The sequence below is a fragment of the Podospora anserina genome, chromosome 5 (assembly GCF_000226545.1).
Source record: "Podospora anserina S mat+ genomic DNA chromosome 5, supercontig 1".
Classification (NCBI taxonomy): domain Eukaryota; kingdom Fungi; phylum Ascomycota; class Sordariomycetes; order Sordariales; family Podosporaceae; genus Podospora; species Podospora anserina.
The window spans coordinates 928,618-953,338 of record NW_001914837.1 but is presented as its reverse complement, the minus strand read 5'-3'; the positions used below and the strand labels follow the sequence as shown (position 1 = coordinate 953,338).

At 51.6% G+C, this 24,721-nt stretch overlaps 5 protein-coding genes across 5 annotated transcripts, besides 1 other annotated feature; 2 read left to right on the top strand and 3 right to left on the bottom strand.

Annotated features, from left to right (window-relative positions):
- Positions 1 to 4,388: 4,388 nt before the first annotated feature.
- Positions 4,389 to 5,415, bottom strand: PODANS_5_350 (uncharacterized protein; the record flags this gene model as incomplete). Its single annotated transcript, XM_001904276.1, has 2 exons — positions 4,389 to 4,912; positions 4,980 to 5,415. 2 exons carry the CDS (start codon positions 5,413 to 5,415, stop codon positions 4,389 to 4,391), a joined length of 960 nt encoding a protein of 319 aa, XP_001904311.1.
- A 1,867-nt stretch (positions 5,416 to 7,282) lies between these two features.
- Positions 7,283 to 10,930, bottom strand: PODANS_5_360 (uncharacterized protein; the record flags this gene model as incomplete). Its single annotated transcript, XM_001904275.1, has 7 exons — positions 7,283 to 8,176; positions 8,234 to 9,409; positions 9,470 to 9,864; positions 9,925 to 10,259; positions 10,320 to 10,431; positions 10,491 to 10,733; positions 10,789 to 10,930. The coding sequence occupies 7 exons, from the start codon at positions 10,928 to 10,930 to the stop codon at positions 7,283 to 7,285; spliced, it is 3,297 nt and encodes a 1,098-aa protein (XP_001904310.1).
- Positions 10,931 to 11,984: 1,054 nt separating this feature from the next.
- Positions 11,985 to 13,566, top strand: PODANS_5_370 (uncharacterized protein; the record flags this gene model as incomplete). Its single annotated transcript, XM_001904274.1, has 3 exons — positions 11,985 to 12,383; positions 12,437 to 12,799; positions 12,856 to 13,566. Coding segments are annotated over 3 exons (1,473 nt in total), but the record flags the coding sequence as incomplete, so codon positions are not given.
- Positions 13,567 to 14,511: 945 nt separating this feature from the next.
- Positions 14,512 to 22,523, top strand: PODANS_5_380 (uncharacterized protein; the record flags this gene model as incomplete). The annotated part of the gene is made up of 7 exons (XM_001904273.1): positions 14,512 to 15,340; positions 15,391 to 16,065; positions 16,284 to 17,006; positions 17,059 to 20,549; positions 20,604 to 20,861; positions 20,911 to 21,068; positions 21,131 to 22,523. 7 exons carry the CDS (start codon positions 14,512 to 14,514, stop codon positions 22,521 to 22,523), a joined length of 7,527 nt encoding a protein of 2,508 aa, XP_001904308.1.
- Positions 22,524 to 22,769: 246 nt separating this feature from the next.
- Positions 22,770 to 22,841, bottom strand: a tRNA (tRNA-Gln).
- An 839-nt stretch (positions 22,842 to 23,680) lies between these two features.
- Positions 23,681 to 24,631, bottom strand: PODANS_5_390 (uncharacterized protein; the record flags this gene model as incomplete). The annotated part of the gene is made up of 1 exon (XM_001904272.1): positions 23,681 to 24,631. One exon carries the CDS (start codon positions 24,629 to 24,631, stop codon positions 23,681 to 23,683), a length of 951 nt encoding a protein of 316 aa, XP_001904307.1.
- Positions 24,632 to 24,721: the final 90 nt, after the last annotated feature.

The window sequence follows — 24,721 nt, the reverse complement described above, 5'->3', positions numbered from 1 at the left end:
GGGGTTTTAAAGTTATAAAATATCTATACGCTAACCTTTTAAATATATTCGACCCTCGATAATTAACCGACCGTTAATACTTTTACCTGCTAATCTCGTATCGTCCCGATATTATTTTTCACCGTTACCTTATACCTAGAAAGCCTCTTTCTATACCTAATTAAATTACCTTAGACACTTTTCGTATTTCAATTTAATAATAAAAGATTTAAGCTTATTTTTATTAATTATTACTTAAATTATAACTATCGATTATCTAATTTTTTTCAGTTTGATTTTATTTTAAAACAACGTTAATTTTACCTATATGTGACGAACCTCTGTTGTGACGAACCCCTGTACAGAACCTCTGAAAGGGATACTGGTTGAAGGTAACTTCTGACAATTGGTTCGGTGCAGCTAAACAGTGTACAACAAGATGTCTCAACACAAGATACCGTGAATACAATTGTGAATTGCATACTGCGGAACTATCTGCAAGCTATCTAGTTCCTCCGTATATATAGACCTAATGCCAAGCCTAGATCATTCTGTTTCTCCCCGGATCATGACCGACTCCTAAGGATCATGAGTGATTCCTGGGAATCGCTCATGATTCCTTCATGTCCCGGATGATCCACCTCTTACTGGTCCATCCTCCTTTCTCTTGATTGGCTGCCGTGCCTCCTCTTTCCTATTGGTTGTTCCTTTCGGGTGTCTACATTATATTCGTGACAACTATCGCCTTAGGATACTAGGCCAGGAGAATATTCTTAATATAATACCGAGATAAAACAGACTTCCTATATCCCGGGTTAACCGACATGAGTAATAGCCCCCGTAGTTCTTTCAGCCACTGTTTAAACTTCTTATATCTTTGAAACCATTTGTATGTGCCGGGAATATGCTCTCGGTTGAGCAGTATCCACTCTTTATAGCTCGTTATTTTAAAACTGTCACGGGCAGGACAGGTGGACAGAATAATGACAGTAATATTCGGCTATGCTACAGTCTGGGCTCTATTCCGTCGGGTACGGGCAGGCTCTATTGTCAAGACGTAGCTCAAAGAGCTACAAACAGGTCTCGCGGCAGCGAGATGCGAAGTCATTCAAGTCGCATTGGCACGTGCAGAGCACGGGCCAAGCTCCATCACTGGATCAACGACGGTCACGGTGCAACCGCCGTGACAAAAACGGCCTGTAATCTTGCTCTATCTTTTTCTCCGCTCTGCCTTATTGCGTTCTAGTTGATCGCGCCGCTGGCTACGAAGCTGTTGAACGATTTCTCGGTTGTCGTATTGTAAGTTGGAACGATAAAAGTCGCCTTCTAGCTGTTTGATGGTTTCCGTGCGTTCCTCCCAGTTATTGAAGCTAAGTAATGTTGTCAGGGTTCGGGTGAATGGACTATCTCTGAAATAGTAGGCTACGCTCATCATCTCATATTCCATTAAGGCGGCATAAATCTCCGCGATGGAGCCTTGGAGCGTTTTCTGAAGCTGAGAGAGCCCCACGTTATGCTCCCAGTCGTCTTCGAAGATTACCTCGGATAGTTCCATGTACCACTCCATCCGAGAGATGATGTAGTTCAAGCCCTCCACCATCTTCGCGTCCGCGATGACTGGCTGAACGAGAATCTGCACCTCAGCGTTAGCAACTGCCGTCTGGCATTGGATGTTTGGCGACGTACCGGGAACACAGCGCAGATTCCAGCCCATGCCATTGCTGCAGGTGGGAAGGCATGCGCTACCGGACCCACCACTCCGTTTATAGCCTTCAGGAATGTGATAGCATCGATCACCGCCGTCTTTGCCTCCTCATGCTTCATAGCTTTCGTAATGCATCTCTGTGCGGAGGCAGGGTGGTCAATGAGATGAGACCGTCTCATCTCATCTTGTGAGATAGGACCGTGGGATGAGATAAAACGGCCTTATTTTTGCGTGGGATAAGTCAAATTAAAGCCCCGTCTCGTCTCATATCTCATCTCACGGAGGGTATATATTTTAAGGCCCTTTTAACCCCCAGAAAAGTGGTGAGGGTATGGCCTGGGTGAGGGTTGTGGGTAGTTGTGGGTAGTTGTGGGTGGTTGTGGGTGGTTGTGGGTGGTAGTGGGTGGTTGTGAGTGAGGGTTGTGGGTGGTTGTAAGTGAGGGTTATCGGGCCGGAAAAACTACCGGAGATCTCATGAGCCGGTGAGATGAGATAAATCCTGAGGGCCGTGGGATAAGCCGAAGGCCTGATCCGCGGGATGGGATGAGATGAGGGCCATCTCATCTCATCTCATCTCATTGACCACCCTGTGCGGAGGAGAGAAGCAGACCAAAGCGAGCTTGTTCATTTGTCGTTCCCGAAAGTCCTTGAAGCAGTGCTTGCTCGTTCAGAACCCCTTCATAAGCCTCCACTAGCTCCCTGTTCTTCCCTCTGATGCTTTTGTAGGCCTGTCTCCACAACTGAAGGGATATCGAACTCTGTGCCTGACCAGATGTTTCTGCTGGTGGGCTTGGCTCCTGGGGGTATGGTGTCCTGATGATATCCTTGGGGCCCCCGTGAATCGGAGGAAGAAACGGAGCGGTCGCATCCCACGATTCGCCAACACTTCCCGAAGGATCACAGGCGCCGCTCTTCTTTTGCCCAAACCGAAACAGCTTTCTGAGCCCCATTCTGGCCGTGTTTGTCGTGAAATGCTTTTGAGCTTTGGCCCACCTTGGGTCGCACCTTTTGAAATGCAGGTGATGTTTGTATAAAGCCAAAGCTGGAGGCCGACCATGTTGCGACCCAACAGACCAAGCGCACAGGCATCACAGACTGCTTGCCCGCTCATTGGTTGAAGCTTGCATGCAATAGTGGCACTGGCACCGTATAAGGCGGTCTCTCGTGAGGGGTAAAAGATAAAAAGATAGTTCGATGAAATAACACGGATATAACAGGAAAAATAATAGGAAGCCGGTAGCTAAACATCATAATTAAGACACAAAAGGCTCATCGCCGCGACATCTCGAAGCCACTGAACCCCTGAGTCACATGCCAGCTACCTAAGTGTGTTGGCAGAGCGTTTGGGCCCATGCTCGCCAACCTTTGATTCCGGCTCATTGTATATACAGGAGCTTATGCTCACCCGCACTCTCCTTTCGCCTTTCCTGTACTTAGTTTCGCGTAGTCTTCTTGGCAACTTGTGAACTCGATGTTTGATGATCCACAACGTCTCTCAACCTCAGCCCCACGGCTTCATATTGGTATGCTATGCTGTTCCCAGTAATTGTTTCTACACCCTCTCAAAGTCTCTCTAGCATGTGCGTTATGACCATTGCTAGCTCGGACGCTTCCCCCTGGACACTGGGAATTCCGTGACCAGCACCATGTTTCACCTCCACCCTGGTCTCCTGTTTACACATATTCATAACCTGCTTCGCCATCCCAGGGTAATGCACGTCCTTGTTGCTCCAAGCGTGGACAGTAGGGATTGCAATCTTGTTTTCCTCGGATACCCTGTTCGCCTTCAAAAAGGTAACTCTCCCGCTTTCCAATTCATCCCAGCCCGATGGCATGATACTGGAAAGAAAAACGACACTCTTAATCTTGCTCTTAGCTTCTCGGACTTGAGGGTCTTGCTGGTCTGGTCGGAGCAAGAGGGTTGCGGCCAACGCGCCACCCATCGAGAAAGCAAGAATGGCATCATAGGGGCCATGGGTGAGGAGATGATCAGCCAGTTTATCCACTGCCTCCATACCCCCTTTTGCTGAGCCATCAAAGTAGGAGAAACACTGATGACTGGTTCCGAACGCCTCTCTGATACCAGGCGCAGGCGGGCTAGGATGGAGTCCTGGATACCAGTCATATGTGCATCCTGACGGTAAATGTTGGCGGAGGGAAGCTATGCCATGAATCAGTCAGCGCGGGTGTTGCAGAAACATGGGGCCTCAATTACCTGTCTGGAGCTTCAATATCTGAATGATTCCAGGTTGTTAGTCTTGGGGCGACATGGCATCAACAACACAATGACGATATAAAAAGCATACCTCACAGTTAGTTCCAATGCCATGAAGACAAAGGATCTTGAACACCTTGGGGTTTGGTTGCGACAACATGATATGGAGTGAGGAGCAAGGGGGTTGAGGGTTGCAGATATTTAGGAGCTGGGAACGGGCTCTCTTATACACTCAGAAGCGGCGCAGCAGCTGCGCAGCGCTGAATTGCGTACCGAGCTGGCACCGGGTGAGAGTGCCCAAGGTTTCGTACTTATCTGACAACAGACATGTGGCATTCTTGCATTCGAACACGGTCCTGAAGAGTAAGGTAGGTACTCAGTCCATGTGATGGTCAGACATACAAGAGACAAAATGACCATTTTCACAATTTCACGATAGCTCTGTAATACAAAAAGAAGCTAGTAGTACAGCCTTAACCCTCACACCGATCACGCCATATAAGCTCCCCTCGGCGGCATCACGCCCAGGTCTTGATGGTGTCTCCCATCATTCATTGTCCTTGGTGTTCCCACTCTGGATTCCATATTCTCAAGTTGGACATACGGACCATGCGGATGCATCACCAAGGGACTCTCGTCTCTATCTGCGTTGTTGCTATCAGTCGCAGCCGTTGAGTACGTGACGCGTATCTTCTTTTGGCTAGTGCCACCAGATTGCCCTGAATTTCCACTCCTGAACTCCGGGTAGTATTTTGGCGTTGCGGAGTCCTTGGTAGCCCTGGTGGACTTTAGGAACGGAACGTATTGAGAGTTGAGCAGTGGCTTTACACTCGGGAGACAAGCACAGATGATACCGAGTGAGAGTTCAACGACAGAGAGGATTGCAAGATCCATCATATCAACTTTGGAATGACATGTTAGATTGCAAACAATTTCAGGGGTCATCATGCAGCGACTTACCAGTGGGATTCGTTGAGTGAACAAATTTGTCCACGACAGCAATTCGGCCGGCACTGACAATAATAACGCTGGGAATAATTAGCATAGACTCGTACAAGACTTGACATAAGCTGGCTTACCAAAGTCCTACAGAAAACAAGATGCAACTCATGATCTTCTTCTTGCGATTCAAGTTCAACTTGGAAATCCAAGGCAGAGGAAGTGTAATGATGATGACATCGACTATGATGTCCTTAATACCGATGCCAACTGCCTCGCCGTAAAAGTCAAGACAGGTCCCTTCGTGCTCGCCATCCCAGCGGTCCCAAAAGTGACTGATGGGGCGGCACGGAAAGAGGACCAGCAGGATCAGAGCAGAGCAGCTGAGAACATCCAGAACCAGAACTGCAATCCTGAGACGGCGGCCAGGGGTGTTCTCAAAGATGCGAAAATAAAACAGCATAATGGACACTCTGGAAACTGTCCTGGCCACACCATAGAGAAACATGGCCACCCACATCAACAAGAAGATTCGTGTGATGTTTTCATGTTTAATGGACCACATATCGGACCCCATGCCGATTTCATATACTTTTCGTGAGAAAGAGTCAGTAAAATACAATGAAGTGAGGTGAGAAATCCAGACTCACAGTTCATCATGATTCCGAGAAGAGCAATCACGGAAGCCTGTTTGCTACATGTCAGCGCATACTTCCGCACATTATTAACCCAACACTTACGACTCCCACGAAGCTCATAACGTCATCCCACCAGACATGAACATTTCTCGCCTGTCTCGCAAGAAACCGAAGGCCGACAAAGATTGTGGTCAAGGCAGTGAAGGCGATGAAGATTCCTTTGGCGGAATGGTCGACATAGGGCTCAACGCCGCAGATACCGGCCGTAATATTTCGGGTTGCTGTTCTATTGTCAGAATCTCATGTCATGACAAACTGTGCGCACAAAAGTCTCACTGAGCCCTTCCCTGATTGTGCAGCTTCCAAGCACACATTGGCTAACTTGAGCGTTGTAAGCTGCATTGGTACACCGGCAGGCATTATCGAGCGGTGAACATGTCGAGTTCGCCATGGCTGCTTGGATGCAGGCCAACTAGCTGCAAGTCAGTGTCTTGACGATTGGCTCAAAGGAAGAAGGGAAGGGCCTCTGCCTACAGCACAAGATGGCAGAGCAGCAATAGCCGCTGCCAAAGGGGATTGCTCTCCGTTCGGAGATTCCATCACGATTGCTGGTGACTGCTTCAAAGTGGGCAGAAGAGTAATCCCAACCTGGGCCTCACGCACTCCTGATATCAACCGTTTCTTTACCTTCCATATGTAAGAAAGCCGGCAAGAGACACACTCTCAAGTCTGTCTGCACTCTGCTCCTGCCAAGTCTTTGCTCCTTCTTCGATGCCGCAAATGTACAAGAAAATCCAGCTGTGCCTTCTCGAAGCGTAAAAAAACACACTGCCACGTCCCTCTAATCCAGCTTCCAGCGGCACAAGGAGGGTCCTTCGACGGGCCCCATTTACTGTTGCATTGATGGCGGCATTTTGCGGCACAGGGGGCGGTTAAAACAACAGAAGTTCGTTGCAGTTGAGGTTGTCACAACATGAACGAGAAGAATGTTTTCGGAAAACTGATGACGACTACATGCCCGACCAATCCCGTAACATGGCCCAACCTGAGCAGGACTTGCTGGTGCCGTACTCTGAGAATCCTTCTCGGGTCGCACTGTGGCACAGCATAAATTTATTGAATGCGAACAGCGTTGGTTCCAGGTAATATCACAAATGTCTATGATTCGCGAACCGACGTGATCCGTGCGCCAAGAGGGCACACAGGGCTAGGTAATTGGGGCCTACAACCACGGAATCTGTTCTCTGCCCCCCTTGGCATCTTTATAGGCGGAACGCGTGGTACGATCTACCTTGTGCGTTGCTTGTGGGTGATTATTCCGTGGCACCCAACCTAGGCACTTATCAGACGCCATTACAACCCACACCAAATTGAGCGGAACAGGCGCACTGTGTGAGGCACCTTGAATTGATTCGTGATCTAAGAGCGGCTCAAAGGGGCAAAACTGAACTACCTAGGTATCGATTGATGAAACTCCATGGTAACATGATTCAAGGAGAATATGACAGTCTCAGCTGACTTGTGGACTCCAGGACTTTGACCCAGCTCAAACTTCTATTGTCCTTTGATGTTGTCCGGGACAGGCTTGGGCTATCAACGCAAGTACACAAGGTATGACAGCGGAGGATATCCAGTTGGAAGTGACTGAAAGCCATGGCAAAAGTCTCCCCAAAGAGCACTAAATGATACCTAACGTTACCTATTAAGCAATATTGTGTAACTCTACCTGGCGAATCTCGCTTGACGCGTGCCTACTCTGCTTACTTGGGTGAATATAAGCACAAAGATTCTATGTTCACACCCAGCCTAGAATACATCAACCGCATACCTGTCCCTTCTTGTACTCGCCCACCACTCTTCAACCTGCGCCTCCGTAAGATCTTGGCCGTTCTGCTTCTGCACACCCTCAACATACATCCTCTTGAGTACGTCCTTCACACCCTCGTTCACAAGCCTGCTGCCACAAACATACATTCTTGCTCCCTGTTCCCACAGGTCCATCACCCGAACTCGCTCCAGCCAAAGTCTATCCTGAGCATACTTGCACCCTGCACTCTCTGTATTCTCCGTGTTTTGGGAGAAAGCGTAGAAAATGTCGACTCTCGCAGCCAAAGCCCACTCTCTCAAGGTATCCGCGTAGATTTTGTCAGCAGGGGACCGACAGCCAACAAAGAGCATGGCAGGTGGCATTTTGGTCTCAAGCACTGAACCCTGCCTTAACAGCTCAAATCTGTGTTGCAAGAATCCCCTGAAAGGAGCAAGGCCCGCACCAGCACAAACCATGATCACGGGTGTCGCTCCAGGTCCATAAAAAACGGGCCGAAATGCGGCATGACTGGGTTTCACTGTAACGGACAACGTATCCCCGTCTTTGAGCGCAGACAGGAAGTTGGAAGCGAGGCCGTAAGTGGTGATTTGGCTAAACCGAGGATGGGATAGACCTGGGTGTTGCAAGACGGACCAAGTCAAAGTACATCTTGACGGCGATGATAATGGCGAGGATGAAATAGAGTAAGGTCTGGGTTTGAGTGGTGGGAGGAGGCCTATTAGGGCGGACATGGGAAGGTTGCCAATCTTGACAGCCTCTAGAATCTGAAGGACAGACGGACGACGAGTCAAGACAGTGGTTCTGTTGCCTTCTTCGAGGATCGAGTCCAGGGCCTGCTTGTCCTCTGCCACTTCGCAGTGATCCCTGAGAAGCTCCAGTTGCTATTTTCGTTAGCAAACAAGCTGCCGATGTCATGAACAAAAACATACCTTGACAGTGGCTGGCTGGTTCAGATCCAAATGGTGAGAAAGGAGGTCTTTTGCCAGGAGTGGCACACCAGTAGGTAGCGGGGTTGAAGCCGAGCTGTGTAGTTCAAGTACATCGTCCTCTTTGAGCCCCAAGGCTCTGAGCGCTCGTTTGACAAGCTCCAGGGGGTTGCGCGGCAGTATCTCGAGATAGCCGCCGACCTCGTAGTTGTGCCCCTCCGGAAGCTCAAGTTCAAGATGGTATTTCGGTCGAACTCGATCATCAGTAAGCCGATAGACCTTCTTCACAATGGCGCTAACACCCGTCTGAATAGGCTGAAAAGTAGGTTTGTGATGCACAACCGCAACACGCAATGCTTCATCTGTGGTTCCAGGAGCGACGCCGTGGAGGTTCGCAACACACGGCCAAAAGTCACTGGCCTGCCACGTCACAAACTGGGCGAGCACATCGCCCTCGGCAGCATCTGCACTTCCCTTTGCCGCGATGGATATCGCACCGTGTTTCTCCAAGAGATCAAAGATAAGATTTGGGATACGCTGAAAGGTGTCCCTCCATTCCCCTGTTCCCTCTAGGTTAGCCCGTATGATGGAAAACAGTAAAACGAAAAACGTACGGTTGCCACACCCAAAAACCACGAATTCAACCCCCGTCAAGGAGTTTGGACTCAATGCTGAGATCCAGTCAATGAACTTGGCCCCGTTGTTTGTGGGCTGTCCGTCATAAGACGAGCTGATGAATACAGACAAAACTCCCGGCCTGAGACTCCCGGTGGCTTCATCAAGAGCCGCTGCTGTGCACTGGAAACCTCGCTGAATAGCTGACTTTGCCAGGTTATTGGCAAGCTCCATTGATGTTCCCATGTTGGAGCCGTAGTAGACAATAATCGGTTTTAGGTCATTGACGCCTGAAAATACGTTCTCTGTGGCTGGAGCGGGTTTCCCGATGGTGTCCTCGTGCACAACGCCCTGGTTAGTCGACAAAGCATCGACTCCAGGTCTTGGTTTGGCGTGTACAAAGAGGTTTGCTGGCTTGATACTTGCCGCTTGTTTGATGGTGAGTTTGTAATCCGGGTCCGCGAATGAGAAGTCGAATTTCTGAAAGAGAAGTGCAACGGCAATGGTGGCTTCTTGGAAGGCGAATTCATTCCCAATACAGGATCGTTGCCCATTTCCGAATGGCTAAGCAAATCGGCGATGTTAGATAATACTGAAGAGCAAGAGCGTCAGGGGTAGACAAACCTTCCATGCGTTGGGCGGTAATTTCGCAAAGTTCTTGTCCAACATTCTTTGAGGGTTAAAGTCTTTGGCATTCTCACCCCAAACAGAAGCATCTCGATGAAGATGGTGAAGCAAAATAAGAATGGTCTGCGGTCCGTCGAGCTCCCACTTGTGTCCCAGTACGATCGGGCCATCTACATCCACTGGCTTGACAGCTAGAACGGGAACCGTAGGTTGCAGCCGAAGTGCTTCTCTCAGGCAAGCCTTGGTGTACGGCAACTTGTTCAGATGCTCGGGGGCCAAAGGGTCACTCCCCACCACCCTATCGATCTCCTCTCGTAGCGTTGCGTATGCCCTTGGGTTTGCCAGGAGGTAGTAAAGCAGAAACGCAAGCAAATTGCCAGTTGTCTCTGATCCTACAACACGACAGCATCAATAAAAGCTGAAAACACATAAGTGACGGGAACAAAACATACCAGCAATCAGAAACGCCATCATGTTGTTTATGATGCAATCATCTGTCAAGGAATTACCTGTGGCCGGGTCTTTGCCGTTCACCAGGGCATTCAACAAATCCTTCTTCTGGGATGGGTTTGCTCTGCGGTGACTGATCACCTCGTGGGCGAGTTTGCGGAGAAAAGCGTTATTCTCGTCGAACTTGCGATTTGCAGACCACTGCAGCTTGGTAAACCACGCTGGTCTGGCAGCCCGCACTGTGACTTCGGAAAATATGCCGTTCAAGGCATTGACGAGCTTGTGCGGCTCATCCGCATCTCGAGACAAAGAGTTGAATCGTGTGTCCATCGCACATCTCGACCCAGTTTTTTAGCACGCAAACAGCCCTGGGTAATAGACCTGAGAAGAGACCTACAGCGCAAGTGTGTCCAACGCAAGACTTTGCAAATCTGCCGCGACGTCGATAGCAGTGGTGGGCCCCGAATGAATCCACTTCTGCACGAGCTGAGAGCCAATATCATGCATCTCTGTCACAATTGTTTTAGTCATGGCACGCAGAGTCTGGAGAACCAGCGGCCGAACTTACCGCCAAACATTTGTTTGATGGCCAAGGGTCCAAAAGCAGGAACCAAGGTGCGATGTGCAATCGCCCAGTTTTCCTCATGGTGGAAGGCAGTGATGAGGCTGTCATGAATAACGTCTCTCATGCGCATCACGGTCCCAACGGGATACTTGATGAACTCCTTCCGGGACAAGACTTCATTGATCAGTCCATAGCTGGAAATGATTATGACATTGGCGACCCCGAGTTTCAAGCGGTAGATTGGTCCTGTGTTTGGTTCAGCTACAGTGGGAAACATTATTGTAAAAGCAGTTCGGCGTACCATAAGAGTCAGCGAGCTCATTAAGACTTCTAACAGTGTTTTTGACATCGATGTCTCGAATATTCCCCAACAGTGGGAGCGGTGACGGACCAGGGATAGACTCCCGTTTGTCAAGGGCGACAGCAACATTGTGCGTGGCCATGTCGATGTCTCGTCGCCAAAGGGTTGACTATTGAGCGCTCAAGATAAAAGCAGCTTGTCGAGCGATCTAGCGTCTGTACTGGTTTGCCTCTGGGCTAATATGTCCGGTGTTCCAATCTCTTCAACTCCAGCCGTGGTTCTCGTCGGGTCGGCTGAGGGGTTGCTTGGCAACCCGGGCGGGCGAGGACACGGCGGGAGAGACATTCAGTACAGTAAATGCGGCACTGTGTCAGGTATTCTGTGCCGCATCCCAGTGTCTCATGGTCCATTAGCAAGCACGGCTTAGCGTGGCGTAATAGATTATTTGCCCACCCACACTCGAGCAGGCACACCACATCACCTCTTTCGCAGGCCGATAACGAACACAATGGGTTCCTAGCCACCGCCTTGCGCCTTCTCCGGGACAGTCACACACGAGTTGCATTGCACGCGCGTGTGTTCCAGAGACACCGAATGGAGGTAGGGAGTTCCACGCATGCTCTGATGGGGCAAAACTCGCCAACAGGTATCTTGCGCCGTGTTTTCATTTATTTTGCCGAGTTAACCTTCCTTATCTGGCAGATGCTGTAAACTGTAAACTGTTGGTCATCATGGCAGCTTCACCCAAGCCGAGGCATCTTCGAGCAAGAAAGCAGCCCCAGTCCTACATAACTTCAAGGCCAAGGACAACCACCCTTTTGCTGGTGATGGTGGGTGTCCTTCTGCCTCTTGTCTGATTCGATACTGATTTTTGTTTCTAAGCGATCGCAACGAAAATGGCACAGCAATCACCCCACGATGCCAGCCAACCTCCAGCTCATCTCGTAACGGACCAACAGATTAGCGTCGAACGCAGCGAACAGGCGGGGGGAGAGTTAAACGCATGGAAGGCCGGGAGACAGGAGTGGATGATTCTGTTGACACTGTCCATTATCTCTTTCATCATTGCTGTGAGCACATAGCAGCCATCTCCCTGCGTATTTGCTGACTGTCCGTCAGGTTGATGTGATGATTCTGATTCCAGCACTGCCTGTTTGTCCTCTCTCCTGACCAAAAATGGCAGTGGCACTGACACGGCAGGCCAGACACTCGCCCATGAACTCGGCGGAACGTCTGCAGCAACCTTTTGGACAGGCACATCTTTTCTGCTGGCCAACGCAGCACTTGTTCCCTGCATTGGCGCCGTGTCTGACATCTTTGGTCGCCGTGAGCTGCTCATGGTGTCGCTTCTTTTCTTTACCGTGGGGACAGTAGTATGTTGCACATCCCACACCATGACCCAGCTGCTGGCCGGCCGAACCTTGCAAGGTGTTGGGGCCGGGGGCATCCAGACAATGTCCTACATCATCGTGTCGGATATTGTGCCTCTCAGGCAGAGACCAAAATACGGCAACTTCACCTTGTTGGCCTGGGGCTTAGGCGCCATCTGTGGTCCCGTCCTTGGCGGTGTGATTACTGAGCACACAACATGGAGGGTATGTTTTAATCGATCATTTTCACGAGGCAGCAATGCTGACAACAAAACCAGTGGCTCTTTTACATCAACTTTCCCATCTGCTGTCTTGGGCTCTTGATTGTTCCTCTCACAGTCAATCTCAGGCCAGAGAAGAAGAGAACTTTTGCGGAGAACCTTGCCGCTGTTGACTGGGCTGGTGGTGTTTTATTCATCGCCAGCATCTCAAGCTTCTTGGTCGGGCTCACTTGGGCAGGAATCCAATTTCCGTGGAACTCTTATCAAACACTTGTGCCAATCATCGTGGGTGCGGTTGGCCTGTTGCTAACGGTGGTTTATGAGAAACGCGTCCCTGCTTTCCCATTTTTGAGGGTCTCAGTCTTTAACAGCCTGTCTGCGGTGCTTGTTTACATCTGCACCACAGTTCATGGATTTCTGGTGCGTCACCCACCCCTGAACCCCTATTTGAGGGCCCCACACTAATAACGTCAAAGCTCTTCTCGCACCTGTTTTACATCATGTTCTATTACCAGTCCATCAAGGCCATAAACCCGACAATAGTGGCTGTCATCATGGTGGCGGTAAACCTGGTTCTTTTCCCCGCCAGCATCGTCACAGGCCTGATGATTACACGGTTCGGGTCATTTTTATGGGCTGTTTGGGGTGGGCTGGCAGTGACAACATTGGGGAATGGTCTGTTATTCCTCTTGGACCGAGACCGTTCAGTGGCAGCAACTGTCTTCATCTTGCTTGTTTCCAGCATCGGCCAGGGACTTTTGCTCAGCGCGCTCAACGTGGCTACGCAGACCATGGCCAAGACAGTTGATGTCGCGTATGCAGTCACCATGTTCATGTTTATGCGGACACTCGGCATGTGTTTGGGAGTTGCCTTGGGCGGCACAACATTCCAAAATGTGCTGCTGAGAGCACTTGAAGAAAGGAAAGTCGCTGATGCTCTCGTCATTGCAGTTGATGCAGAGTCATTTGTGGCGAGACTCCACGCCATGCAAAGCGGCCCCACAAAGGATGCGATACTAGAGTCTTATGTGAAAGGGTTTCATGGAGTATTCAGCCTGTTGGTGGGTCTCTCAGCGTCGTGCTTATTGGCAAGCTTCTTCATGAAACACCACACCCTAGATAGGAAGTTGGATTCCGAACATAAACTGCAGGGCAGGCATTCCCCAAAGGGGGATGTGAGCGCCTAGGCTGTCAGCATGTCGAATAGAACATCAAATTTGCCAACCATTCGAACTCCGTTTGCCAATCAAGCGTAGCCATCTTGACTGACTAGGCCACTGGCCAGCATACCGGCCGGGAGTGCATGGTGGCACATTTCGCGAGTATCCCTGCTGTGCCACAGGGCGGGAGGATTCTTCATCCGACTGTCAAATAGTTTCGGTGACTCGGTCCGCCAAGTAAACCTGATATCGAGGTCCCTTCATTTGGTGATGACTATCATGATTGGTTACCAGCCCTACGCGCCCCGATTACCAAAGCAATGGGTTATTAATTCCGGTAGAAGCAGAACCGTGGCAAAATCAATATCGAGAGGCCAACGACCCGCCCTTCACGCACCACCGGATGCATCAGTCGTGTGAAGAGAGGCGTAGATATCAGCCTTCTCTACCCGACGATTGCTGAGCCCTACCAAGACTTTCCTAGTGTCCATTCAAGTTGATAGTATCATGGAATCACTGTTCGTGGACTGGCAGTTCGGGTAGTATCTAGGAAGTGTACCCGCCGTTATCCTACGGCAAGGTTGACACATTTCCGGAATGGCTCGCTTTGCTGCGCCTGTTCCTTCCCGAGTGCGAGTGGGAATAGGAACCTGGCGGTGGATCACGGCTCCTCCTCACCTTCCGGCAGTCGAGACAGCTCGGTATGCGGAGGAGCTGCCTGTTTTGGGCTGCAAGTCCGGTTCCTACAGGCTCACAGATTGTTGCTCGTTCTCCAGGGCAGGTGCCCGAACTAGGTACCTTACACACCGGCTTCAAAGAGGCTTGTAGGGTCGAAGTATCTCATTTTCAGGCACAGGATGTGAGGAAATGTCTTCGCACCACTATATAGAGACCGCTCTAGCTTCGTCGTAGACTCAAAGCCCTAGGTCTGCCTAGGTAGTCATCGTGCCTCTCTCCTATCTCAACGCCATCATGCATCTCAACCAAGCACCTCCGGCTCTGACCGGCCCCAAGTATCTTCTCTCCGCTGAGATTGGCGTCAAGGAGATCATCAGCAAGACACCCGGCTCCGGCTCGGATGCAGGCTCGGTCACAACAGCCTATGATGATATCCCTACTTCAATCATGACGGCGGATGCTCTTGCTGCTGCCATATCAGACTCCAAGCGTGCAAGCAACAATCCCTCAGTTCCAGTGGCAATCTGCGGCATGGCTATGCGCCTGCCTGGAGGTATCACATCCTCCGAGCAGTTCTGGGATCTGCTGGTTAACAAGCGTGACGCTCGTAGTCGCATTCCAACCTCACGCTACGATGTGGATAGTTTCCTCTCTTCCACCGGCAAGAGTGGAACGGTCAACACAACTCATGGTTACTTTCTGGACCGCGACCTTACCCAGTTTGACGCTTCGTTGTTGTCCATGACGAGGAACGAAGTCGAAAAGCTGGATCCTCAACAGCTGTTGCTCCTGGAAATCACCAGGGAATGCCTTGAGAATGCAGGCGAAGCGGACTGGAGAGGCAAACGGATTGGTTGCTATGTGGGAACCTTTGGACAAGATTGGTTTGAGATGCAATCCAGAGATACCCAGGAGGCCGGACCCTACCGGATCACTGGAACAGAAGACTTCTTGTTGGCCAACAGAATCTCGTATGAGTACGACTTCAAGGGGCCAAGCTTCATCGTCAAGACTGCTTGCTCAAGCTCGCTGATTTGCCTTGATCTGGCCACCAAGGCAATACAGAACGAGGACATCTCCAGTGCCATTGTCGGAGGTTCCAACTTGATCATGAACATGAACAGTAAGTTCCTCAACACCTACCCAAGAAGAACAGAAGCTAACAGTTCATAGTGACTCATGCTCTTGCTGAACAGGGAGTTCTCAGCCCAAATGGCTCATGTCGGACCTTTGACGCTGACGCTGACGGCTATGCCCGAGGCGAGGCTGTCAACATGATCTACCTCAAGCGCCTCGACGAGGCCATCAGGGATGGCAACCCCATCCGTGCCATCATCAAGGGAACAGCAACCAACTTCGACGGCAAGACGCAAGGCATTGCGCAGCCCAGTTCCAAAAGCCACGAGGCATTGATACGAGACTGTTACAACAAAGCGGGTATCAGCGACTTCACCCGGACGGCCATGGTTGAGGCACATGGCACAGGCACAAAGACTGGAGACCCCATCGAGACAACCGCCATTGCCAACGTCTTTTACGAAAAGGGTGTATACATCGGCTCTGTCAAGCCGAACCTGGGCCACGCCGAGGGTGCTTCTGGCCTAACTGGCGTCATCAAGAGTGTTCTGGCGCTTGAGCACAAAGTCATTCCTCCCAATATCAAGTTTGACAAGCCGAACCCAAAGAGTAAGATCTATGCCATGCAGTTTTCCGACATTTATCTAACCGGAATTGTTGCAGTTCCGTTCCAAAAGGGCCTCCGAGTGCCGGTGGAACCGACCCCTTGGCCCCGAGACCGCCACGAGCGTATCAGCGTCAGCAGCTTTGGAATAGGCGGCGCTAATGCCCGTAAGTGTGTGCTCATTTGGTGGCCGCGACAGACAGCTAACTTTATCCGCAAGATGTCATCCTGGACTCGGCAGACTCCTTTTCGGTTCCCATGGTTTTGACCAGTCCCAAGTCGGCGCCCAGACTCCTGGTTGTCACGGGTAGCCTTCCTGACTCCGTCCTCAAGGGAGCCCGAGACATTGTCGACTATATTGACAAACATGCTGACTCTGTGGGAGACTTGGCTTATACCCTTGGAGAGCGGCGGGAACATCTCGATTTCCGTTCATACGCGGTGGCAGTTGAAAGCGCACCCACTGTGTTTGCCGCGCCCCAAAAGGCGGCCAGTACCCCTTCGGGTGTCGTTTTCGCATTCAATGGCCAAGGCAGCCAGTGGGCCAGTATGGGATCAACATTGATTTCCAGTTTTCCCTCTGCCTCGGACGACCTCGATATCATGGACAAGGTGTTGTCAGGCTTGCCATGTCCGCCGGCATGGACTCTGAGAGACGAAATTTTACGCCCCAAAGAGACAAGCAATGTCAACAAGGCAGAGTTCTCGCAGCCTCTCTGCACAGCCGTTCAGATCATCATTGTCAACCTGCTGAGAAAGTTTGGAGTCGTCCCGGCAGGTGTCGTCGGTCATTCGAGCGGAGAGATTGCTGCGGCATATGCTGCCTCCGCCTTAGACATGCAAGAGGCCATCGTTGCTGCGTATCTGCGAGGTTTTGTCATGGGACAGCAGACCGGCCAGAAAGGAGCCATGGCCGCTGTTGGATTGGGCAAAGACGGGGTGGACCTGTTTCTCGTCCCTGGCGTGGTGGTTGCCTGCGAAAATAGTCCAACCAGCGTGACATTGTCCGGCGACGCGGACAAGATCGACCAAGTCATTGCCGAGATCAAAGAGGAAGCCCCTGATGTGTTTGTAAGAAAGCTGGTGGTGGAGATGGCGTACCACTCCCGTAAGCTTGTCCATGTGATTCCATCAAAGAAAATAAGCTGACAGAACTCTAGATCACATGAAGAGCGTTGGCGAGATATACGAAACAATGCTTCGTCCTTTTGTTTCAAGCAAGTCGCCCTCGGTGCCGTTCTTCTCAACCGTCACCAACAAAATCCTTGACCAGGGAGGATCTCTGGATGCTTCGTACTGGAGAAGCAATCTGGAATCACCAGTGCTCTTCAACACGGCTGTTCAAACTGTCCTTGCTCGTTTTCCCGAGAGCATTATTGCCGAAATTGGACCTCATTCGGCGCTTGCTGGTCCTCTCAGACAGATCATGCAGACCTTTCAGCCAAACAAGGTCGAATACCTCCCTACTTTGGTCAGAGGCCAAGATGGGACTATCAACATGCTCACGTTTGCCGGCGAGCTATTCACAAGAGGCTTCAAGCTTGCATTTCAAGACATCAACCCCCGTGGCAAAGTCTTGACCAACCTCCCCAACCATCCCTGGCATTATGAGGGTCACTACTGGTACGAAAGCCGCCTGTCCCACATGAGGAGATTTCCCAAGTTTCCCCGTCACGACCTCTTGGGGTCTCATATTGCCGAGTGTGGTGATGCTGAGCCTGCATGGCGAAACATTTTGCGCCTCGCCGATGTCCCCTGGATCAGAGATCACATGGTCGGGCCCGATATCGTTTTTCCTGCGGCAGGCTACATTGCCATGGCAGGTGAAGCCGTTCGACAGGTCACGGGCTGCACTGATTACACTCTCCGAGAGTTATCCATCGGCCACGCCATGATATGCCGAGACTCGGGGCACAACGAGACCGTTTTAACGCTGCGTCCCCACCGTCTGACAACGAGCCTGAACTCGGCGTGGTACGAGTTTACAATCTCGTCGTGCAACGGAGGGGCGTGGACCAAGCACTGCTCTGGTCAGGTCAGAGGTGGACGACACCTTGACGGCGTCGAGGTGCCCGCAACCAGCGACCTGCCGAGAAAGATTGCGGCAGGACCGTGGTACCAGACGTGGCGCAATGTCGGGCTCAACTACGGTCCTCGGTTTCAGGGCATCGAGAGGCTTTCTGCTCATCCTGCCAAGAACAAGGCTGTGGCTCACATCGTCAACCGAATCGATGAGAACGACTCTGTCTATCAGCTTCACCCGACGACCATTGACTGCTGTCTCCAGTTGTTCATGGCAGCGGCTTGCCGTGGACAGACACGAGCCATGCACAAGCGGTCGATCGTCCCCACGTTCCTTGGTGATGTCTACATCGGGACTTTGGGTGCCAATAATGAGATGACTGTGGAGGCTGGGGCTGACTACACAGTCAGAGGAGGCGTCGATGGCACATGCATGGGCGTTGGTCGAAACAATGAGGATATTGTGCTGGTCATCAGAGACATCAAACTGTCCCCTGTGGGGGAAGAAGAGCCTGCTTCTGAAGTTGATCCTCATGCTGGCGCGCACCTCGTATGGAAGCCCCATGTGGCCTTTCAAGACCTGAGAGACTTGGTCGACGTCCGGACCCTGGTGGAGCGAGAAACATTTCCCTTGTTGCAAAAGTTGACGCTATGCTGCTCCATCGAGGCTTGTAAGCGCCTGGAGGGCGTCATCCATACAGTCACCCATGAGCACCTCAGGAAATTTCATGCTTGGTTGCACGCCCAAGTGGAACAGGCCAAGACTCGGGGATATGCCCTCGTCGATAATGTTGACGAACTCCTCCAGCTATCCTCGACGGAGCGAGTGACTCTTATTTCCCAAACAGCCAGGGAGATTCAGAACACAGAGGCATCCATCATTGGCACGGCTGTTCACAGGATCTTTGATGCAATCGAGGAGATTTTCCGCGGCGACATTGAAGCGCTCGAGGTTCTTCGAGAGGGAGATGTGTTGACCGACTTGTACAACTTCATTGACAACAAGAATTACAGCCAATTCTTAAGACTGCTGAGCCACAGCAAGCCGAACCTAAAGATTCTCGAAGTCGGGGCCGGCACTGGAGCAACGACCGAGGTAGTCTTGGGTTCGCTGGATTCCTTCTCGTCCTACACCTTCACCGACATCTCTGCTGGCTTTTTCCCTGCGGCCAAGGAAAGATTCGACAAAGTCAAAGCCATGGAGTTTATGCCCCTTGATATCAGTATTGACCCAGCAAGTCAGGGATTTAAACTTGGCTCATATGATCTCGTCATTGCCACCAACGTCTTGCACGCCACGCCCAGCCTGCACGAGACGCTTGTCAACGTGAGGAAGCTACTGAAGCCTGATGGGCAGATGCTTTTGCAAGAGCTTTCCCCAACGACAAAGTGGTTCAACTACACCATGGGCCCGCTTTCGGGTTGGTGGCTGGGAGAGGCAGATGGTCGTCCCGACGAACCATACGTTGGCTATCAAAGATGGATTGATGAAATGTCCAAAGCTGGGTTTGAGCATGCTCACCCGGTTATGCTCAATGAAGAGGACGCGTTCTACGAGCTCAACATTACCTGGGTCGCATCGGGTGCTCCTCCTCCTCCCGTGGACCGCCGAGGCATCTCCGTCCTGTCAGCGCAGCCAGAAAGCCCCGTTGCCAACGCCGTGGTCAAGGCCCTCCAGAACCGCAATTTTGAAGTGGAAATCATTGGGCTCCATGACACTCCAAAGAGCGACATAATCTCCATTCTCGATCTCGAAACAAACAAGCCCTTCCTCGATGGTTTATCTCCAACCGCCTTCTCCCAGCTCCAGGCATTTACCACGAACCTCGGCAGCTCAAGCGGCTTTGGAATGCTCTGGTTGACTAAATCGTCCCAAGTCAACTGCACAGAGCCCCAGTACTCACGTATTCTTGGTCTCGCTCGCACTATTCGCAATGAGCTTCTCGTCGACTTTGCCACCCTTGAGCTCGAAAACCTGGACTTTTTGGCTTCTGACGAACAGATGAATACAATCTGCAAAGTTCTCTGCCAGTTTCAACAGCAAATCGCCTCCGGTGGAGACCAAGGCGACGACGATTCCGGGCCCGACTACGAGTATGCCCTGGTCAGAAACACCGTTTATGTCCCTCGTTTCCATCGCTTTTCTGTGGAGGACAGCTTGGCTCTCGAAGCTGACTCGGCATCCGCCGGAGTGGCTAAGAAGCTCAAAGTAACGAAACGGGGCTCGCTGAAAGGCCTCGAATGGGTAAATGTCCCCAACTCAGAGTTCGGCGCATCCACGCTGGTTGGTGATGAGGTTATTGTCGACACAAGAGCGGCAGGGATGAACTTCAAGGACATCCTTACCGCTATGGGGGTGATTGACGGACAAAAGGTCGAGGGGACAGGGCTGGGGTTGGAGTGCGCCGGTGTCGTCAGCGCTGTCGGACCCGGTGCTGCTTCCAATGGCCCCAAAGTGGGAGACAGAGTGGCTGTGGGCGCGTTCAACAGCTATGCCACCAGGGTAAAGGCAAGAATTGTGGCCAAGATACCAGACGAGATGTCATTCGAAGAAGCAGCGACAATTCCGAGCGTGTACTGCACGGTTATCCATGGTTTGTTGGATCTGGCAAGGCTGAAAGCCGGTCAGGTAAGTCGGTCCAAGCTCTGTTTGATCGCTCAAAGGTGCTAAGTCCTTCAACAGTCCGTTCTCATCCACTCCGCCTGTGGCGGGATTGGTATCGCAGCGATCCATGTTGCTCGCATGGTAGGAGCGGAGATTTATGCAACAGTCGGTAGCGAAGAAAAGGTCCAGTACCTTGTTGATACCTTTGACATCCCGAGACAGCGCATTTTCCACTCTCGAGACTCTAGCTTTGTGGCCGGCGTCTATCGTGAAACAAAGGGGCAGGGCGTTGATGTTGTTCTCAACTCTCTGTCGGGGGATCTCCTCCATGCTTCGGTCAGTACCCGTGCACATACACCCGGCTCCAAGGCTAACAAAGCACCAGTGGAAATGCGTTGCCGAGTTTGGCAGCATGGTCGAGATTGGCAAGAGAGATTTCATCGGCCACGGTAAGTTGGCCATGGACATGTTTCAGGAGAACCGCTCCTTCTTCGGCGTGGACCTTGCGCCCATGTACGTCAAGAGACCAGAAATGGCCAAAAGGTACAATACATCTCGTTCCCGGTTTGAAGCTCGTATTGCAAGCCCGCTGACATTCATCACAGTTTGCTGGAACGGGCCATGGCGTTTTACAAAGCAGGAAAGATTCATCCTATCCTCCCGATGACTTGCTACGATTGGTCCCAGCTGGAAGACGGGTTGCGGTTCATGCAGACAGGACAGCATACCGGCAAGCTGGTGGTGCGTATGCCTGGGGACCCTTTACTTCTCCCGGCTACAGCCACTGTCCGGAGCGGGTTTTCCCTTCGTGCAGATGCATCGTATCTTCTTGTCGGTGGGCTGGGTGGCCTGGGTCGACAGGTAGCCATCTGGATGGCAGAGAGCGGCGCAAGGCATCTGGTTTTCTTGTCTCGAAGCGGCCAAGATGCTCCAGAAGCTTCCCAACTTACCAAGGAGCTTGCCGCCATGGGCTGCGCCGTCAAGGTCATCAAGGGTAGTGTAACAAGCTTGCAAGATGTCCGCCGGGTCGCATCCGAGGCACGGCCCCCTGTTGCTGGTGTGGTTCAGCTGGCCATGGTTCTGAGGGATGCCGCATTCCCCCAAATGACACACAACGACTGGGAGGCAGTCATGGGCCCCAAGGTTGAAGGGACATGGAACCTGCACAAGGCCTTTTCGGACGAAAGCCTCGATTTTTTCGTTCTCTTTGGGTCTTCCTCTGGTGTCTGGGGCAACCGGGGGCAGGCCAACTACGCTGCTGCCAACACGTTCCTAGATTCGTTTGTTCAGTATCGCCATCATCTCGGTCTCTGCGCGTCGGTCATGGATGTTGGCATTGTGGGCGATGTCGGCTACGTGAGCCAGAACAAGGCCATCAAAGAGCTGTTCCAGTCCAAGGGTGCGCATATCCTGGGCGAGCAAAAGGTTCTTGATGCTCTAGAGCTTGCAATCAAGACATCAGGCCCCCCTGCTCCGAAGAGGTCCGCAACCGCTGAATCCTTTGTCAACAAGAGTCAGCTGGCTATTGGGCTGAGGGTCGATGAGTCGCGAGCTTCGGCCCAGAATCGTGCCGTCTCGCTGTGGGGTCGAGACCCTAGATTCGGTGTGTTGCGAAGCCATGAGAAGCAAAAGGCCGGCACAGCGGGCAGTATGCCAAGCGCAATGCTGGAGAAGCAGGATGGCTGCACTGATCTCGACGAATTATTTGCTGCTGCGAGCGACAATGCTCAGATATTTGCTGAGCCGTCTGCCAGCGCCATCATTTCGCGGCACATTGGCACAACGCTTCTGACCTTCATGATGAAGCCGGTCGAGAGCCTGGATGTCACGGCAAGCCCGGTATCGTTGGGCATCGATTCTCTGATGGCTATCGAGTTGCGCAACTGGTGTCGGCAGCGGCTGGGAACTGAGGTGACGGTTCTGGAGATTATGGGGGCGCCGTCGATTGAGAGTCTGGGGATGAGTGTCGTGGAGAGATTGCTGGCTGAAAGAGCATGAGGCTGTGTAGCTGCTAGCAAAGGTCCACTATCCTTTCAAATAATGAATCATAATGAATCATACCCGTTTGTGCAACTTTTCTGGATGTGGAACTGGCAGCTGGCAGCTAGCAGGCCCAAAATAGATCAGAAACAAGGAGTTTAATTGGATCGGAGAACAACGTTATGGGTTGAGAACAGGCGCCAAAGTAGTTTGGGACAGTGCAGGAAAAAAGAAAAAAAAAGAGTGAAAAGACTTCAAAGAATGAGGTCGTACCCGGACTCGAACCGGGGTTGCCGGAATCAGAATCCGGAGTGATAACCGCTACACTATACAACCTTGGAGGGGTTGGCATCCTATTTTTTGGATGGCTGCACTTTCGAAGATAGCACTTATCATCTGTCTCGATCGACGATGGTCTTTATCTACAACAGGTACCACCTCGGAACACCACCGACTTGCTTTCTTTGTTTGTGGCGATTGCTGAGTTCAGCGCTGGGGTGGCCGCGGCCAAGACACAATTGCGGACTTGGCACGACGACACTGTTGACCGGTCCCCCTGAGCCCGTGAACTTTCGGTTACAACATCAGTATGTCAGCAGATATGTCAACATCCATCATACAGACACAGCAACCAGGGAATTCATAATACAAGGAATTATCCCCAACATCGTGTTGTACGTCGTCACACATGTTTGTCATGCACCAGCTCAAGACCATTAACCAGCGTCATCCCGCCCACGGACGTCACCCCTCCCCTTCAAAACACGCCCAGCTAAACACACCAGTATTCCACTTCCAGTCACGTAACTCCTCTTCACCATCGCGTCCCTCCAGCAACCCCCCGCCCCGCACCATGCCTCACCACGTTCCCTGCAAAAGTCAAAGTCAAACCTCACCCCGGTTCCACCAAGTCGAGATCAACAAACCAAACTGAACAAAACGAACATCTCATGGTATTGGCTACCAGGATCGACATGGAAGCACAATAGATATCACCCACCTCGATCATGACCACGAGGATGACACCGTATCGCGAGAGAAACGAATTACTGTTCATTAGGAATGCCACAATACAGGTATTACAAAGCCACCACACCTCATGTTCTCCCATTTCCCTGCCTCATCTCGTGATTTTGCGCAATGTTGATGCCGGACTCTACCACCCCAGCACCACCTCAGAGAGCAAAGATGAATGCCCCAGCCAACACGCCAGTGAGCAATGCACCCAGCGACACGGCAACCCCCTGAACACCTTCGCCCGTCTTATCTATCACCACGGTCTTGTTCTCCTCCACAGTGACAGTAGCCGTGACCGACATCGTCGACATCTTGGTGATCGTGACGGGATCCGGGCAAGAACTTGGGACAGGAATGTCAAGGGTGAACATGGTCGTGAATGTAGCCTGATCTTCCGCAATGGGGCCAAGGGGAATGACGGGCGCCTGCTGAGCAAGCAGGTCGCGAAGGCACCGGTCCCGATTGATGATGTCAACCGTCTCTTGTGAGCTGTGGCAGGCGTTCATCAATCTCCTCAGATTGGTGGCGAGGGCATCCGACCAGGCCTCGAAAGCAGGGGTAAAAGCTTGGGGATCAAACGATGAATCAACAGCGTTCTCAAAAGTCGGACCGCAGGCACTGAACCAAACCTTGTGCTTCTTGGCGAGATCTTGCAGCTCGGGTGGGAAGATGGGCTGTTGGGCAGCCAAAACAGTGAGTTCAGAGGTCTGGGATGTGCAGTCGGCGTGCGTTCGTTCGAGAACATGCATGTGACGCCCTACTGAAGTGTAGGGGTACTGTAGGGACTTGAACCTTCCCGTGGGAGCGGCGAAGGGGCGTGTTCGGTGTGTGTTGACAGCTTTGAGTTCGTAGTTGTCATCCTCCTCTGTCTCGGGCTTCTTGGACTTCTTTGGCTCCCCTTCCGGTCGGTTTGGCGGTGGAGTTGGGGTTGCGATATTCGTCATGAATTGGTTTCCACAGACATATTCGGTTGGAACAGTGGCGGGACTGTAGTCGTGATATGGTGGTTGGGGAAATGGAATGGGCAAGATGGGCGATGTTGGAAGCTGAGCACCGACGGTGGCCAGCGTCATGGCACCAGCCAGCAAAGCGAGTGTCTGTGAAGGCATCGTGGGATTGGATAAGTGTATCGTCGGGGGTACCGAAAGTAATAAAGAATGAGAGCCAGTAACAGTGCTATGAAATTGATAGACGACGGT